Genomic DNA, 16,113 nt, shown 5'->3' with positions numbered 1-16,113 from the left:
TCCATAATGTGTCCAAACCTCATTCTTAAAGGCAAGGTATATGATAGTAGTTTCAGAATAAATTATAGGAAAAAAAAACTGCATAGTATACAGATGAACATCTCATGGAAGAGTGGTAGACCATGGTACAGAGTTTGGGGAATGTGATGTTTCTTCCCTACTTTCCCTTTCTTAATAATTCTACACACTCCTATTTGCCTTCTGCTCATCTCATGTCCTCACCTCCACAGGGAGGTGAGAAAACATTGTTTATATAAGTCCTTTAAGTCCTGTGGTAGAAGCATATTACCCAACCCAGAACAACAGGGATAGCAGCATTATTCTTCTAGGCTAAGATATCACATAGAATTCCAAGAAATTTGTGTCAGTCAAGTTGATTGAACCAGCAGTTCCTGGTGATGTTAAAAGATAAGTTTGTTGATCTTGATTAAGGTAGTAATAAAAGATAATTTTGTAGAATCATCATCTACAAAGTAAGAGATCTGAGTTAGCCAACTATGATGTGAGCAGAGATGTTCCTCCCTCTGAGGTTGGAAGGGAAGGGGATTAGGTGCAGTTTTGATTTCTTCCATGTCCTTCCATCAAGGAACAGGTTCATGTCAAAATTCCCTGTAGGGATTATCATAGCATCATCTCTCCCTCTGCCAGGGTCTTTTTATCAGGATTTCTCCTGAGAATTCCCTGAACATGTTTTACTGACCCCTGAAGCCCCTTTTGTATTTCAAACTCTAATAATGACTTTCATCTCATTATTTCCTTGTTACTGTTTTCTTTGTAGACCTGGACAGAGGACCGTGGATGACCTAGAAATTATCTATGAAGAACTCCTTCACATTAAAGCCTTATCCCATCTTTCTACCACAGTAAGTTGTCCCTCAGCTGAGCATGGTTGGGGGCACTTTGAATTAAATGCACTGTTTGGACTGGGGGAGAGGACTATAGTCTGAGGGAGGAACAGGGATGTCTAGATGCTACCTCATAAAGCACCCCTTCTCGCTCTCCTGAGATGCTAAGGAAGTTGTACCTACATACAATCAGCAAAGAAGGGTCAAGTATTATCCGGTTTTCAGTAGTTGCCCTAAACATTAGAGCCGCCTGATGAGAGTGGAACTGGAGCATATACTTCAAACTTCCCGAGCCTTGGAACCTGCCATAATTCAACCCAGAGCCAGGCCTTAAGATAAGTTTTCAGTCCCTTCCATGGAATAAAGAGCCATATGGGGCAGCAGCGAGAGAAATCAAGATGACCTGGCCTGGCCCAGGGGGCCGGCTCCACCCAGGTTTGCTGCCCAATTGAGAAAAGAAGCGTAAGGTGCCAAAGAGCATTGGTTCAGGTATTTTAGGGCATACGAGCAGCACTTGCTGGTGGGAAATGGCCCAATGCCTGTATCTGACTCTGAATGTTTACATGATTATGATATTATAGAAAAGCAGTGGACAGAAATGCCTCCTGCCACAGGAGGAACACAGAAACATGAGTTCCAGGCAACGTAAGTCTCCTGTATGCTAATAATTAATAATAACGAGGATGATGATAATAAAAAGAAGTTGTTTCAACATCTACAGATTACATGCCATGTTCACAAATGGCATGCCAGGCTCCTCAGCAGTGTCTGCCTGGCTCGTTGGTCTTTCATTCCCAGCTCCCTGGGTGATACCAAGGTGTCAGTGTCCCACGGCGGCAGCATCTGCAGGCCCCGCTCCGGGCTGTAAAGCCCAGGTCTCTGCTGAGAGCAGTGCGGCATTCACCACAACCCCAAGTGGAGTGCTGCAGACCTTTCCCCTTTAACCCAGACAGGGCTGCCTTCACCTGCTCCCACTGCCTGCATTCCTCGAGTCGGGAAGCTCGCTCACCTACACGGAGCATCCAGGGGTCTGGTCCAGCCCACCCTCACACCCTCCCACCAACCACCCTGTCACCTTCACTGTCTCCATGGTGGGACACGTCCAGTGCCCAGGGGCCTCACCCAGGGAGCTCCTGCATCTGTAGGGGATGCAGCCGAGGCCCCACAAGCTCATGCTGGGGAGGGGAGTGAGGGAAGACCCCTGTGCCCTATCTGCTGTCTGGGTCTCCACCCTGCGTGTGTTCTGACTTCTGCAGCCTTGGAAGAATCATGGGTAGTAGAGAGGAAGGGAAGGCTTCTACCTCAAACCCCAGGTCCCCAGGCAATGTGGAAGTTCTCAGGTTATTTGGTTCTTAGAGAGACAGAGCCATAATTTGGGACCAGAATTTGGAATTTAAAAAGAAACAGCTATCAAAATCTCTGCACGAGGACTTCCCTCTTGGTCCAGTATCTAAGACTCCTTGCTCCCAACGCAGAGGGCGTGGGTTCGACTCCTGATCAGGCAACTAAATCTCATGTGCCACAGCTGAAGATGCCATGTGCCACAACTAAGACCCAGCAGAGCCAAATAAATAAATATTAAAAAAAAAAAATCTCCTCCCACATTTAAGCTTAATTATTCAACTTCAAGACACTGAGTTTTCCAACATGTTTGCACTTATGCATGATGTGTGATGCAAGGAAGAACTCCAGGAGCCAGAGTTATATGATATTGTGGATACTCTCACCCTCTCACCGAGACAAAAGATAGGCAGAGAAGTTGCCTAGCTCAGGCACGTGCAACCATGTTGTAAACAGTCTCTGGGAAGCTGATCTTGTATGAATGAGCTTATAAAATAGCTTTCGTAAAAGTTCCAAGAATCTAGTGGCACAAGACTTGGAAGCAGCCTAACTGTTCATCGACAAATGTACGACTAAAGAAGGTGTGGTATACGTATGCAATGGAATACTACTCAGCCATAAAAAAGAACAAAATCTTGCCGTTTGCAGAAAAGTGGATGAGCCTAGAGATTATCATGCTAAGTGAAGTAAGTCAGACAGAGAAAGACAAATGTATCACATATTACTTATATGTAAAACCTAAAACAAGTGATACAGAGGAACTTACTTATAAAACAGACACACAGATGTAGAAAATAAACTTATGATTACAAAGGGAGAAGGGAAGGAGGCATATATTTGGAATTTGAGATTAACAGATATAACTACTACATATAAAATAGATAAATAACAAGGCCCTACTGTATAGCATGGGGAATTATATTCAATATTTTATAACAAAATGAAATGGAAAATCAGAAAAAGAATAGATATGGGTATAACTGAATCACCTTGCTGAGATATTGTAAATCAACTATACTTCAGTTTAAACAACAAATCTAGTGGCACATGTTGTGGAAGTGGTTCTAGGTGGGAGGAGCAGCCAGGCAGAGTGGGAGGCGGCTGTTTGGAAGTTGGTGCTGTTCAGAAAGAGAGCAAGTCCCTTCCCCACACCCCAAAATCTGGCTTTTCCCTGCATTCTTTCTCTTTTTCTTCTAGGTGAAACGGGAATTAGCAGGTGTGCTCATTTTTGAGTCTCATGCCAAAGGAGGGACTGTGTGTAAGTGAAGGCTGTAATGGTGCATGGTGCCTGGCCTGCCCCCTCCCGAACATGTGCCACTGGACCCTGACTGTAAACGCTCCCCTTTCTTAGGCCTGGGACAGACTTGCCAGGATGTTATGTGGCACACTTGTTTTTCTGGACCCGTGATTATTCCCAGCATGTCTGTGGCTCTGCAGCCTGGTGGGTGTCAGGTACCAGCATGGGAGCGCTTACCAGCCAGCATCTCCACTTGCTGCCTCCCCTGCTGGCTCAAGGTCGTGTTTAAAGAGGGTGGGATGAAGTCACACTGTCTTCAGGGGAGAGTGCAAGCAAAACCTTTGCACAGTGACCTCACTTCAATTTTGTGGCTTGAGAAGACCTAATCCATCCCTTGAGAGGCTAGTTAGAAGAGCATACTATCCTGCTTGCTTCTCACGCTTCCAATATCAGCTGCAAGCCTGAGAGAATTTCTTTGCCCAGATATTTATGCAGCACTAATATGTAGTATCTCTCCATTAAGTACCTCATAGTTTAGTTCTATGATCATATTTGGGAGCAAGAAATTGAAAGTGAAAGTGTTAAGTCATTCAGTTATGTCTGACTCCTTGCGACATGGACTGTAGCCTACCAGGCTCCTCTGTCCATGGGATTCTCCAGGCAAGAATACTGGAGTGGGTTGCCATTTCCTTCTCCAGCGGATCCTCCTGACCCAGGGATCGAACCCAGGTCTCCCGCATTGCAGGTGGATTCTTTACTGTGTGAGCCCACTGGGGAAGCCAGAAGGCCTCTTAAGAAATTGAAATTTCATATTAATAAATGTGAGCAGAATTATTTCGACTGGCATTTCCCACTCATCCTACAAAACCATTCTTGGAAAACATGGTGAGTGGTGTATTCAGGACACGAATGCCTCCTCTAATCTCTCTTGGAGAATTGTAAGACACGCCAGCATGCTCTGTTCCTCAGGAGTCTACAGTAAGGAAAAAGTTCACGCCACTTAAACTGATACTGCCTTAACCTAAGGAAACATAAAAAAACATTTTTAATGGACACCTGTTAACTTTTCAGGAGACCTTCTTTGGAAAATCTTGCTCTTTCTTCAGATTGAGCTGTGTGAGTCGAATAAACAGAGACCATGAATTGTAAAAGCAAAAAGAGTTAACATTGATGTTTCAAATATTTTACTTTTAGTCCTCAAAAGTTGTGTAAATCCATGGCTGATTCATGTCAATGTATGACAAAAACCACTACAATATTGTAAAGTAGTTAGCCTCCAACTAATAAAAATAAATGGAAAAAAAATGAATATAAAAGAGATCAAACAAGAAAAAAAAGTGTATATCTAACATCGATAGTTCCTTTAATAAGAATGTTTTTTCTTTGCTTTTTAAAGGTTCACACTAACATTTAAAAAATGTTCATGATTACTGGTGACTTACGACTTCTTTTATGCTTTTCCTTCAATCTCACGGACAGTTTTCATTTCATCATGAAATATTTAAGTATTTCAGACAAATCACTAGAGATTGTTACAAACCCCTTTTTAAAAAGCACTTTTGTCAAGTACTAACCTGACACTGTGTTTTTTCATATTTTCATTTTTTATATTTTCTAAAAAATGAAATTCTACATTTGAAGGGTTTGTTTCCTTTTTTATCTCATTCTTCTCTTTTCCTCCCCAAGGTAACTCCTACCCTATATCATATGGTTATCATTCCAACCCATTTTTTAAAAAATGTATGTAGATATGTATCCATCAACAATATGTAGTGCTGATTTGCATGTTTTCAGACTTCACATTGGACTTCCTGGTGGCTCAGTGGTAAAGAATCTGCCTGCTGATGCAGGAGATGTGGGTTTGACACCTGGGTCAGAAAGATCCCCTGGAGAAGGGAATGGCAACCCACTCCAGTATTCTTGCCTGGAAAATCCCATGGACAGAGGAGCCTGGCAGGCTACAGTCCATGGGGTCAGAAAAGAATCAAACACGACTGAGCAACTAAACAACAACAAACTTCATGTTATTGGTCAGATTACTTTTAGAAACTCTGTTCTATAGCTTAGTAAGTTTTGATGAGTTGTGGGGGGAAGTGTATTGCTTTAAGGAATGGATTGCTGGAGAATTAATGGTAAATATATATCTGTAGGACACACAAGGAGTACAGTGTTTCTGTTTCTTTCATGTTCTAAAGAAAAGGAAGTAATATTCCACCTGAATAAGTTAGTGTTTGCTAGTATTTTTTTTCCTTCTGGAATTAAATGCATAATTCTGAGGCCTTTAAAATGATGATTTGATAAGCTGTAATTTATATTGATGTGTTTCTATTATTGTCATGTCTTTTTTCTTTTTGTATCTAGTATTTAACCAAGGGGAAGAAGGCACCTCATGGTACATTATTCTAAAAGGATCAGTGAATGTAGTCATTTATGGCAAGGTATATATATTTTTTCTTTTGAAACTTTATTATGCTGCATTTACTACTGGCTCTAAGTATTAACAAAGTAATGCTACAGTTAAACTTGCTACAACATCGTTACTCGATGTAGAAAAGACATTATAGCCTCTCTAGTCATATATTATCTAAATTTTTATACTCAAGAGTAGCACTGAACTTTCTAGGACTCATGGATGACAATGTATATATGTAAGTCAGGTCCTAGCACATATTACTCAATGAAAGAAAAATGAGACATTATAATATAATTATGTGATCCTTTCCCCTGTGGCATCTCTGGGTACAACCTGTTGATATATATTCAGTGTTTTGGGGGCAGGGAGGCTTGTGGTGTGAGGCAGGTGGGTATGTGCCCTGTTCCAGGGATCACCTTCATCTGCATGATTTGTTCTCTCCAGGGGGTGGTCTGTACCCTGCATGAGGGCGATGACTTTGGCAAGTTAGCCCTAGTGAATGATGCCCCGAGAGCTGCCTCCATCGTCTTGAGAGAAGATAACTGCCATTTCTTAAGAGTGGACAAGGAGGATTTCAACCGGATCCTGAGGGTGAGTCTGAGGTGCAGGGTGGCCGAGGGGCTCCCTGTTGCCACTTCTGCCTGATGAGTGAAGGATTCGAGCAGCACAGTGACTAATGAATGCTCTAGGGCCAAAGAGCCTTGCTTACAGACCTGCTATGTTCAGTGTGCTGGTGTGGGTTCTGGGGTCCAGAGGTGATATTCTAGTAAAGCTGTAAATATGTCACACTGTTCCGGACCAAATAACCCTGCACACACCTGAACCAGTTCATGAGCATTAAAACACAGAGATGCCTTGGCAAAATATCACAGTCTAAGACATTTCTCTTTGCTCTCCTAGGCTTCCCCTTTTGTGTCTGTCCTCACCTCCTTCTCCATATGTTTCTCTATCCTAAACCTCCTATCTCTTCCCAGATCTGAACCTTATATTCTCTCCCACCCTCTGAATTTATTTAGTGACTACATTTTAGCGGCAATTAATGTCCACCATGGTTATTCCAACAAGCGTTTTCATTTCAAGTACTTTACATCAAATTGATTCACCCTCAAGGAATTTCAGACTTCGACAAGTAGGTGAAGAATAGTTGGAGTGGTAGATGGAAGCTTGTGACAGTATTAGTGAGAGTGGGTGACATTTAGAATAGATGGTCCCTGGGTTCTTGCTATCATCCAGCTCCTGGTCCCTTGGGAGGGCCAATCCAACTTAAGTGGTGGAGGCCTGTCTATGGATTGCTGGGCATTTGACAGCGTGCCAGTGGTCCTGGCCTTTCAGGTAGCCTGTGGTCTCTCCCCCTCACCCAGAGAGACTGTTCCCTCCAGGATCACTTTGCTCTTATCCCATCCCTGTCAGCTCACAGAGCAGACTTCCTCCTCTGCCCCTCCCAGCCTGAGTATCCTTCTGTATCCTGCACTAAAATCCTAAATGCACCTTCTATGCTTTCTGGTACCTTTGGTGTTATTTAATGATGATTTACAATCTCATTCCCATTCCTTATGTGTGGACACCTATCCGTATCCTTTCATGGCAAGATTCCTGACAACAAAATTTGTGTTAGGAATATATTCTCTTAATGCAAACAAAATTAAGTTAAAAGTTAAATAATGTAGGGGAAAAAACCCACCATATGGAATTTGACTTGGTTGTTATCCTGTCTCTTCAAATAGGAGCCAAAGGATGAGAAAAAGCACACTAAATTTTTTAAATAAATTACTTTAAATGACTTTGAAATTTGAACTTTACACTTTGAAAGTTTACACACATGGATTTTACACTCAGCCACAAAATTCTTTGAAAGAATCAGATTATGACCATTATCATGGATGTACTTTATAAAATTATTCCAAGTACCTGAAAAATATTTTTAACAAGCTTCAAACTGATATTTTTAAAAGTCTTTTGATTAGAGGGAAAACATGCCACTCCTAAGAAAACTATATGCCCTCAGAAGATAATCAGAATGAAAGAACTCTGTGGAAGTGGAGTGCTATTTGCCACATAGCTTTCTGGAGACTAAGCGGCTTGGCTCCTCTCTCTTCACTGTACCGCCCTCTCCCAGAGGTTCCTCTGAGCACCACCACCCCTCTCTCCTCAGCTGATTTTCTGAATCGTGGGTAAAAGTAGCGTTTTAAATGCACGTGCCTCCAACCTCATCTGGTCCTCTCTGACCGTTCCAGCCCCTGACTTTGAAAATGACTTAATTTGTAGACGCAACAATTAGCATCACAAGCAGAAAATGAGTTTCTGAAGCATTTGAAATTTTTGTCATTGTCTGAGAAAACGGCAGCATCTGTATGTGGTGTAATTTGTATTTGCAGGACGTTGAGGCGAACACAGTCAGACTTAAAGAACATGACCAAGATGTCTTGGTGCTGGAGAAGGTCCCAGCAGGGAACAGGGCTTCTAATCAAGGAAACTCACAGCCTCAGCAAAAGTAGGTTTGCCTCCAACACTGCAATTGCCAGACTATGATTAACCTTTTCACATGGTATCATCATCTCTACAATAGCACGTTCTCCTTTTTTTGTGGAAGACGGCAGCCTGTGTGACTTTTTTTTTCTATTGACTAATCACACATCTTGTGTAGGATAATGTATCCGTTTCTGGCACTGCGTCCAGCTTGGTGCTGCCTGGAGTAATTCCGGAGAGAATACTCCCCTACTCTAAGAATGCTTCCTCTATACTATGTTCAACTGTAATAGCTTTGGAGCAGAAGGCATCGGTGAGAACAATAGGAACAGGAATGCCAGGCAGCTTGAGGGATACACAGGCCCCTGGGTGTGGAGAACTTTTGGCATTTGAATTTCATATGTAGGATTTCTCAAAAAGTGTTTTCATCTTGTTATCTGCATAAGCATCTTTGATGGAAACCCAGACTTCAGATATAAAACAGTCTATTGACTATGGCCTGGAACCATCCATAAGACCTCATCCGTAGTTATTCCTGCAAATTTCAGAAGGGTATTTGCTTCCCATTTAACATCAGGTCACCCATTTAACTGATTCTTTTTCAGTATGTGTCTTCAGTTCCATCTTTTGCTGAGGGTTCTTTTATTTTTTTTGCTACAGCTTCTTATGTGAGATTTAATCAAATGTATCAACATTTGAATAGTAAGACAGAGGAATTAAGAAATGTGGCTCTAAGAAACGGAAGAAAATTACAGAATCTCATTTTTAAAATAAAGATTAATTTTTAATCTTAGAGTAATAAAAACACCAATTCTGTAGCTAAAGACATGTGGCCAAAGACTGTTGGAAAAGAATGCATCCCAAGTATTTTTCTTTGTTTGCCAAGTAAATGGGCTGTTCCCATTAATCAGCCCACTCACCATAAATGATGAGATTTTTTTGTTTAGACTGAAAGCCTAAGGCTCAGACATTTCATCTGGATGAGTCAACATATCTGCAAAGAAGAGAGGAAGAAACAATGTTATTGAAGAGCCATAGTGTCTCTTGCCTATTTTATCTAATCCTTATTACAACCCCTTTTAATGAATGGTGGAAAATTTTAGGTTCAGAGAAGTAAGTTACTTGCCCAGGATTACAACACTGGTAATGGTAGAGCTTGCATTCAAGTCCAGCTTGACCAACTTCTGAGTCTGTTTTCCTTTAGCCTCACAAATTACTCTAACAAAATATACTATTAATATATAAATATATCTTTGACACTATCTAGTAAATGTTGCAAAGCAGTATATTTCAAAAGGGCTGACATAAAATAGACTGTATTACAAACTTTTCACTTACAAACCTATAAAATTACCGTCCAGAATTCTTTATTTTTCTACTTTTCACCAACTATGCATTCTTGAAAAATGTTCTTGCACAAATGTTTTTCAAGAGTTGTCCTTCCAGCTGACAAAGGAGGATAAGAATGAAAACATTTTTTTTTTTTTTATGTGAAGGCTGGGGCTACCCCCAGTGATTTTCTTTATTGCCTTTAAGTATAACTAGACAGTTTTATGTGATCATCTACATTCTTTGATAATGCCTCAGATGGCTCAAGAAAATTTTGTTACCTGAAAAAGTAAGCCTTGAAAATTCCCTGTAACCTCAAAGATGTCCTCGGAAGGTCCCCTTCCCTCACCTCTTCATGGTGTGGTGGGGGCAGTGATCAAAAGGGTTTGCAAGTTACAGCAGCACTGTGTTCAGAATGCTCTCGAAATATAGATTTTTTTATTAACTCAAACTAAAAGGAAAAAGAGAGCCCACATGTATTAAATTTATTTTAGGCCTGGATTTGATTTCTATTATAATTGGATTGGCCCAAAATTTCATTCGGATTTTAAACCCAAATGAACTTTTTGGTCAATCGAACACCCCCTTATTTGTGTCCAGTAGACCAATTTGAATACATTTCTTACATAATTCAAAGACACGTGCATATTCACAGTACACTGTTTTGGAAATATCAGGCATACAAAACAGTGCACCATGCCAAATCCAGAAGAGTAAAAAGCCTCTCTTTCAAGGGGTCATTTTCCAGGTTGAATTTTCCCAAGCCAAACCAGAGTTGAAAAGTAGGGGCCATGTAAGTGAATTTTGACTGATGTTCTGGACAACTTGGCAAACATGGGAGCAACCATGTCTATAGGTGGACTTAAAGTTTAGGATCCGTTAGGACCTCTATCCTCAGAAATCAACCTTTTTCAGCTCAAAGAGGGTCACCATATTGGTGCTGATAACATTATTTTTCTGATTCACTTTTACCCTGAGAAATCCAGAGCAGTTTATGCATACAGTTGACCCTCTGTATCTTTGGTTTCCACATCCACAGACTCAGCCAACCACAGATGGAAAATATCGGGGGAAAAAATTTCCTAAAAGTTCCCAAAAGCAAGACTTGAATTTGTCATATGCTGGCAACTGTTTAAATAGCACTTATATTGTATCTACTACTATTTACATAGCATTTACATTGTATTAGGTCTAAAAGCAATATAGAGATGATTTAAAGTATACGAGAATATGTATAGATTATATGCAAATACTACACCATTTTATATAGGGAACTTGAGCATCCATGGATTTTGGTATCTGTGGAGGCCCTGGAACCCACTCCCTGCGTTTTAAACTTTGAAAGCTGCCTGATTCCCCTCAAACCACTCAACTCTGAGTGTGATATTAAAATGTCAATAGCGAGACAGTACTTCTCATGATGGATAAACTATATGAAGCCCTCAAACATTACCATTTAGGATACCTTCCACTCTGTGGTTATGTGGTTGTAATAAGAGGGAATTTGAAATGACTACTCCTGTTTCAGTTAATGTGTTACATTTTCCTTAGACTATCAACCACCCAGTCATTCAGCTCCATCCTCTTTGCAGAAAGATGGTCTCTTTCAGGCACCCTCCTCCACCTCTGTTTTTTGTTTTAGGTGCAGTTCTGTAGAAGTGTCCTCATTTCCAGACTTGGTGTCAGAAGATTTTCTGTCACAGGTTTAAAACCTCACAGCCTGGATAGCCTCACCAGCCAGGTTCTCTTTAACTTGTACTAGGGTACCTTCTTCATGCAGTAAGCTGAGAAGAGCTGTACCATCTGGTCTTCAAGTCCCCCATTTAAACAAAGGTCAAGCAATAGGCACCTGGCAGCATCCATCCTGAAACAAAGCAGTAACGTGTTTCAGCCAAGCCCGGACCTGCCAGATCACAAGCCAGAGGCTCCCTGCCCCCTTCCCAACTTCAGAGTCCCCTGCCCTGAGAGAACGTCAGCCCCTTCTGTGGAGCTGCGAAGAGGGAAGATAATGTCAGGCAGCTGTACCACTAGAGAGAGCCTCTGGCAGAAACAGACGGATGCCCTAATGTCTCTGATTAGAGAGACCATTTTCTCTCACTAGTGGGATGATAGCATAAAGGATTGCCACCCAGGTAAACTTTTATTCTTTTTGACCAGACAACATACCCTAGCTAAGGGAAGTCCTAACCAAGAATACCAGGATGGGAAGCCAACATTCTATCAGAGTTAAACTTTTGACAAGGGAACCAATTTCAAACTGATCTGTGAGTCACATGGCCAGCTAGAGCTGGAAGCTTAGTAGCAACAGCTGCCCAAAGCCATGTGGAAGAGAAAGTAACTGGTTTATGTAATGTATCCCTTGACGTATTGAAAGTCATTTATAGATATGCCCTCTCCTTCCCTCAAATGAAAGTGAAGGTGTTAGTTGCTTAGTCATGTCCCACTCTTTGCAACCCCATGGACTACAGCCCACCAGGCTCCTCTGTCCATGGACTTCTCTAGGCAAGAATACTGGAGTGGATAGCCATTCCCTTCTCCAGGGGATCTTCCTGACCCAGGGATTGAACCCGGGTCTCCTGCATTGCATGCAGATTCTTTACAGTCTGAGCCACCAGGGAAGCCCTCAAATAGTCATTGCCTATAAGAGGAAAACACGTTTGTCTTCTACCCTGTTTACGTTGAGAAAAGGGTCCTCCGTTCGAGATTGAAGCAGACTTTTTTATTCCCGGCTCCTCCCATAGGCTGCAAAGCCAGATTCTTTTCAAAGATTGAACTCTTCAGCTTCCTTTTGGTCCTGAGGGCAGGCACACATACATGTGGGCACACACAACACATGTGCATGCACATACTCAATTAGTGACAGTTACCTCCCAGACAGACAGAGTTTGCTACCTCATTCAAAACCAGGGTTTCACTCACCGCATGCTCATATGCACAGGGTCGTATGTTGGATTGCCTCTTCTTCCCTTCCTCAGGCAAGCAATGAAGACCCTGAGATTTCATACATTACAGGTATTCTTGGGATCTCAACACCCTTCCTCCAGGGTCTCAAACAGGCAGGGAAGGGATATTGGTGAGCAGAAGAAAATGGAGTTCCCCTGGACCTGAATCCTACCACTGCTTTAAACACGAGAGAATTTTATTTTCACTGTTGTCCTTTCTTGTCATTTTGCTGTTAAGTGTAAATGCCGAGCAGAGAAGCAAAATCTGAACTTTGGAACAGGACCACCCAGATCTCTTCAAAGTATTTTGCCTAGAGTTTTCCCTCTGTTTTCTACCATCTTGAATATTACTTTGAAATAACCCACACTCAGTTTAGAAAAATACATCCTCCCTTGTTGATTAAAGGGCTTCATGGCTGGATCTCCTGATATAATGCCTAATATCCCCCACCCTGCCAAATAATTTATCCTTGACATGGAAATTATATGGACATTCTATTGCTGATTTATTTCCTGTTCAGATGTTATGGGAGGTTGTTTGCTTGTCGGTATTTTAGGGGTTTGTTTTCTCTTATTTTTAGCTGCATTTCCAAAGTACATTCCAGTGTACAGTTGGGAGATATGCCGCATTCCAGAAATAGGCAGGGGAATCCAGTACCGGCCTGAAATTGTGCAACGAGTAACCCATATATGGATAACCTAGTTTATTGTCACTTCCCCTTGCCCTGAGCTGCCCTGGGATTTACATGTTCCCTTTCATTCCCCGTGGAGCAAGGCTGAAGTTCCCAGCCTGCCGGAGCCACTCTCCAAAAAGTTTAGTCTCATGTATGGAAAAAAGAAGGTTTTAGTAACTACTTCAATTTGTGATTTTTCTGTTGCCTTCCTGTGTGATTTTGATGAGGTACATGAACTTTTTTTTTTACCATATGGGTCATGAGTTGAGTCAGTATGGTTCTCTGGGATCTCAAAAAATCTTTAGATATGTAAAAAATTATATATCAATTATTTGCCCACTTTTGAAAAATTAATGATGGTTTTATTTCTCGTCCAGGTATACTGTGATGTCAGGAACACCTGAAAAAATTTTAGAGCATTTTCTAGAAACGATACGCCTTGAGCCAGCTTTAAATGAAGCAACAGGTAAACACCTAGAAGAACTGTGTCCATTAAATCTAGGCAGAGCACCGTAAAAAAAAACAAAAACAACTTCTGAATTCATTCTCAGTATGTGTATCAACAGCAGTTTTAGAAATGGGTCATGTGTGAGATCTTTAGAAGAGCATCCTGCAAACCCTATTTTGCCTGCTCATCATGGCTGTGCTTTGTAGATGTCCCAGTCTCATTCATACATGTTAGGAGTAGCCTTCCAAAGGCATTTCTTAAGTTATCATTTAAATCCCATCTTCCAAAGGTAACTATTTGGTTATAATTTAAATCCTGTCTATTCCCGTAAGGGATTAGAAGCTGCCTCCATAAAAGGCACAACCTTGCTCCAACTGGGAGTAAAGTGGTTTTTTCTGAGATTCTTGGACTGCTACAGAGCGGAACTGTACACATATTAGTTTCCTAGGACCGCTGTGACAAAGTGACACTATCTGGGGTGGCTTGAATGCCTCTCAGTCCAAGAGGCTAGAAGTCTAAGATCCAGGTGCCAGCAGCATTGGCTCCTTCCAAGGGCTGTGGGGAAGAGTCTGAGATCTCTCGCCTGACTTCTGGCTGAGGGGTGGGTTGATGGCATTCTTTGGCATCCCTGGGCTTGTAGAGGCATCACTCATCTTCATCTTCACACACTATTTTCCCTGTGTCAGTTCACATCATCTTCTCTCCATGCATTTGTCTCTCTGTCCAAATTCCCTCTTTTTATAAGGACACCAATCATATTGGATTAGGTTCCATATTCATTATCTTAACCAATTACAAATAAGGTCACATTCTGAGGTCCTGGGGATTTGGACTTCAGCATGTCTTATGGTGAGGAAAAAAATCAACTAATAATACCACTGTTCAATAGATAACTAGCCATGTTATCTATTACACAGAGATTTGATGGTGAATGAGATGAATCTCACCAGTGAACTGTTACTATTAGAGCTTGATATCCTTCTCTACTTTGGTTACCATCTTATGTGTGACTTTGGAACAGCCCACATTCAGCTCTTTTTAAAAAAAAATAATTTGCTACTGTCCTGTCTCTCAGAATAATAGGCTAATATTTTAAGTGCATTGAGCTCCATAGAAGATTTCTCACTAAAAGAAGTTCAAATATTTGTCCAAAAATCTTGGTGGTGGTTCAAAATCTGTTTCTGTCATCTTTGCACTATATTCAAGGTAAAGTTAGCATTATTGTTGTTGTTGTTATTATTCCTTCTAAAAGTATTTTACTGTACTAACTTCTTATTTTATCTTCTCATTCTAGTTTCTTATTTTGTGTAAATAGACTATCTGATAAAAAAAAAAAAAAGAATACTACTGCTTTCAATGTATGACAAAAACCACTACAATATTGTAAAGTAATTAGCCTCCAACTAATAAAAATAAATGAAAAATTAAATAAATAGATAAATAGACTATCTGAGGTTTTTAATGTAGTGAATTAATTGGGGAGTAATAGATAGAAAAGCCAGGATCTCTGTTTCCAGAGCACTTATTTTCAGTATTTGTTGAGGAACTTCTTGGGCTGGCGCTAAGCTGGACGCTATGGACAAAGCAGTGTGAATAAGAAACCATGCTCCTGTCCTCAGAAAGCTTATAACCTCCTGGAGGACAAAAAGGAATATGCAAACTACTTGATCAAAAGTCTGAGAGGACCAGGCAGAGTGTCACAGAGGAAATAGCTTTGAAATGTCCCTGAAGGAAGGCTGGTAATCAGTGACTACAGACTGGAGATGGAAGCCTTCCATCCTGAGGGGCAACATGAGTGCTGACCGAGAAAGAGACAAGAAGGACCAGATGGTCTGGCTTTGCTAGACTATCATATACACCAAACTGTCAGAAAGAAGATAGGGTCTAGGAATTAGGGTCCAGATCTTCAAGTATGTTAGATGTGAAGCTAAGCATGAGGAAGTGGTTGAAGATGTCTGAGCAAGGAGAATGTGATAAGATCTTTTCTTGAAAAAGGAAATCCTTGAGGGATCAGTTACAAGGGGATAACTTGCTTCCAAGAAGCAAACATAACCTCAAATAAATCATATTTCTAGGACCCGAGGTCAGGAAAAATACAGCAGATTTTTCCCCTCTGATTAACTGTTGCCCAGAATGTGTGATTGCATAATAGAAAAAACCAGCATCTTCTCTAAAGTGATTTTGACCAAAAAGGAACATTCTAGTGCATTAGAGATGATGGTATCTAAGAAAAGATCTGTAAGACTTTTACTACCCGTGAGGAACAAACATACTCTTCCTTTTAAAGTCACTTCTGAAAGAGGAGGGGACTAGATGATTGCTTCTTAAGAACCGGAAGCCCAGAGGTCAGTGCACGGCATGGCTGTTGCATACGCTGTGACTCCTGACTGTTCCATTTTTGATATTAGAACTAAGTTC

The 16,113-nt window shown here is 41.1% G+C and overlaps 1 protein-coding gene across 7 annotated transcripts in view; it reads left to right on the top strand.

Annotated features, from left to right (window-relative positions):
• Window positions 1-16,113, top strand: part of RAPGEF4 (Rap guanine nucleotide exchange factor 4) — a 315,899-nt gene that overhangs the window by 244,566 nt on the left and 55,220 nt on the right. For all 7 annotated transcript variants that reach the window (XM_043894163.1, XM_043894162.1, XM_043894166.1 and 4 more), the window contains 6 exons: window positions 779-863; window positions 3,384-3,444; window positions 5,785-5,861; window positions 6,281-6,427; window positions 8,212-8,327; window positions 13,625-13,713. In XM_043894163.1, coding sequence (XP_043750098.1) covers window positions 779-863; window positions 3,384-3,444; window positions 5,785-5,861; window positions 6,281-6,427; window positions 8,212-8,327; window positions 13,625-13,713 — 575 coding nt within the window. The remainder of the gene's footprint in view (window positions 1-778; window positions 864-3,383; window positions 3,445-5,784; window positions 5,862-6,280; window positions 6,428-8,211; window positions 8,328-13,624; window positions 13,714-16,113) is intronic.

The sequence above is a fragment of the Cervus elaphus genome, chromosome 33 (assembly GCF_910594005.1).
Source record: "Cervus elaphus chromosome 33, mCerEla1.1, whole genome shotgun sequence".
In the NCBI taxonomy this organism is placed as follows: Eukaryota; Metazoa; Chordata; class Mammalia; order Artiodactyla; family Cervidae; genus Cervus; species Cervus elaphus.
The sequence above is the reverse complement of the archived record's forward strand: the minus strand, read 5'-3'. Positions and strand labels throughout refer to the sequence as shown.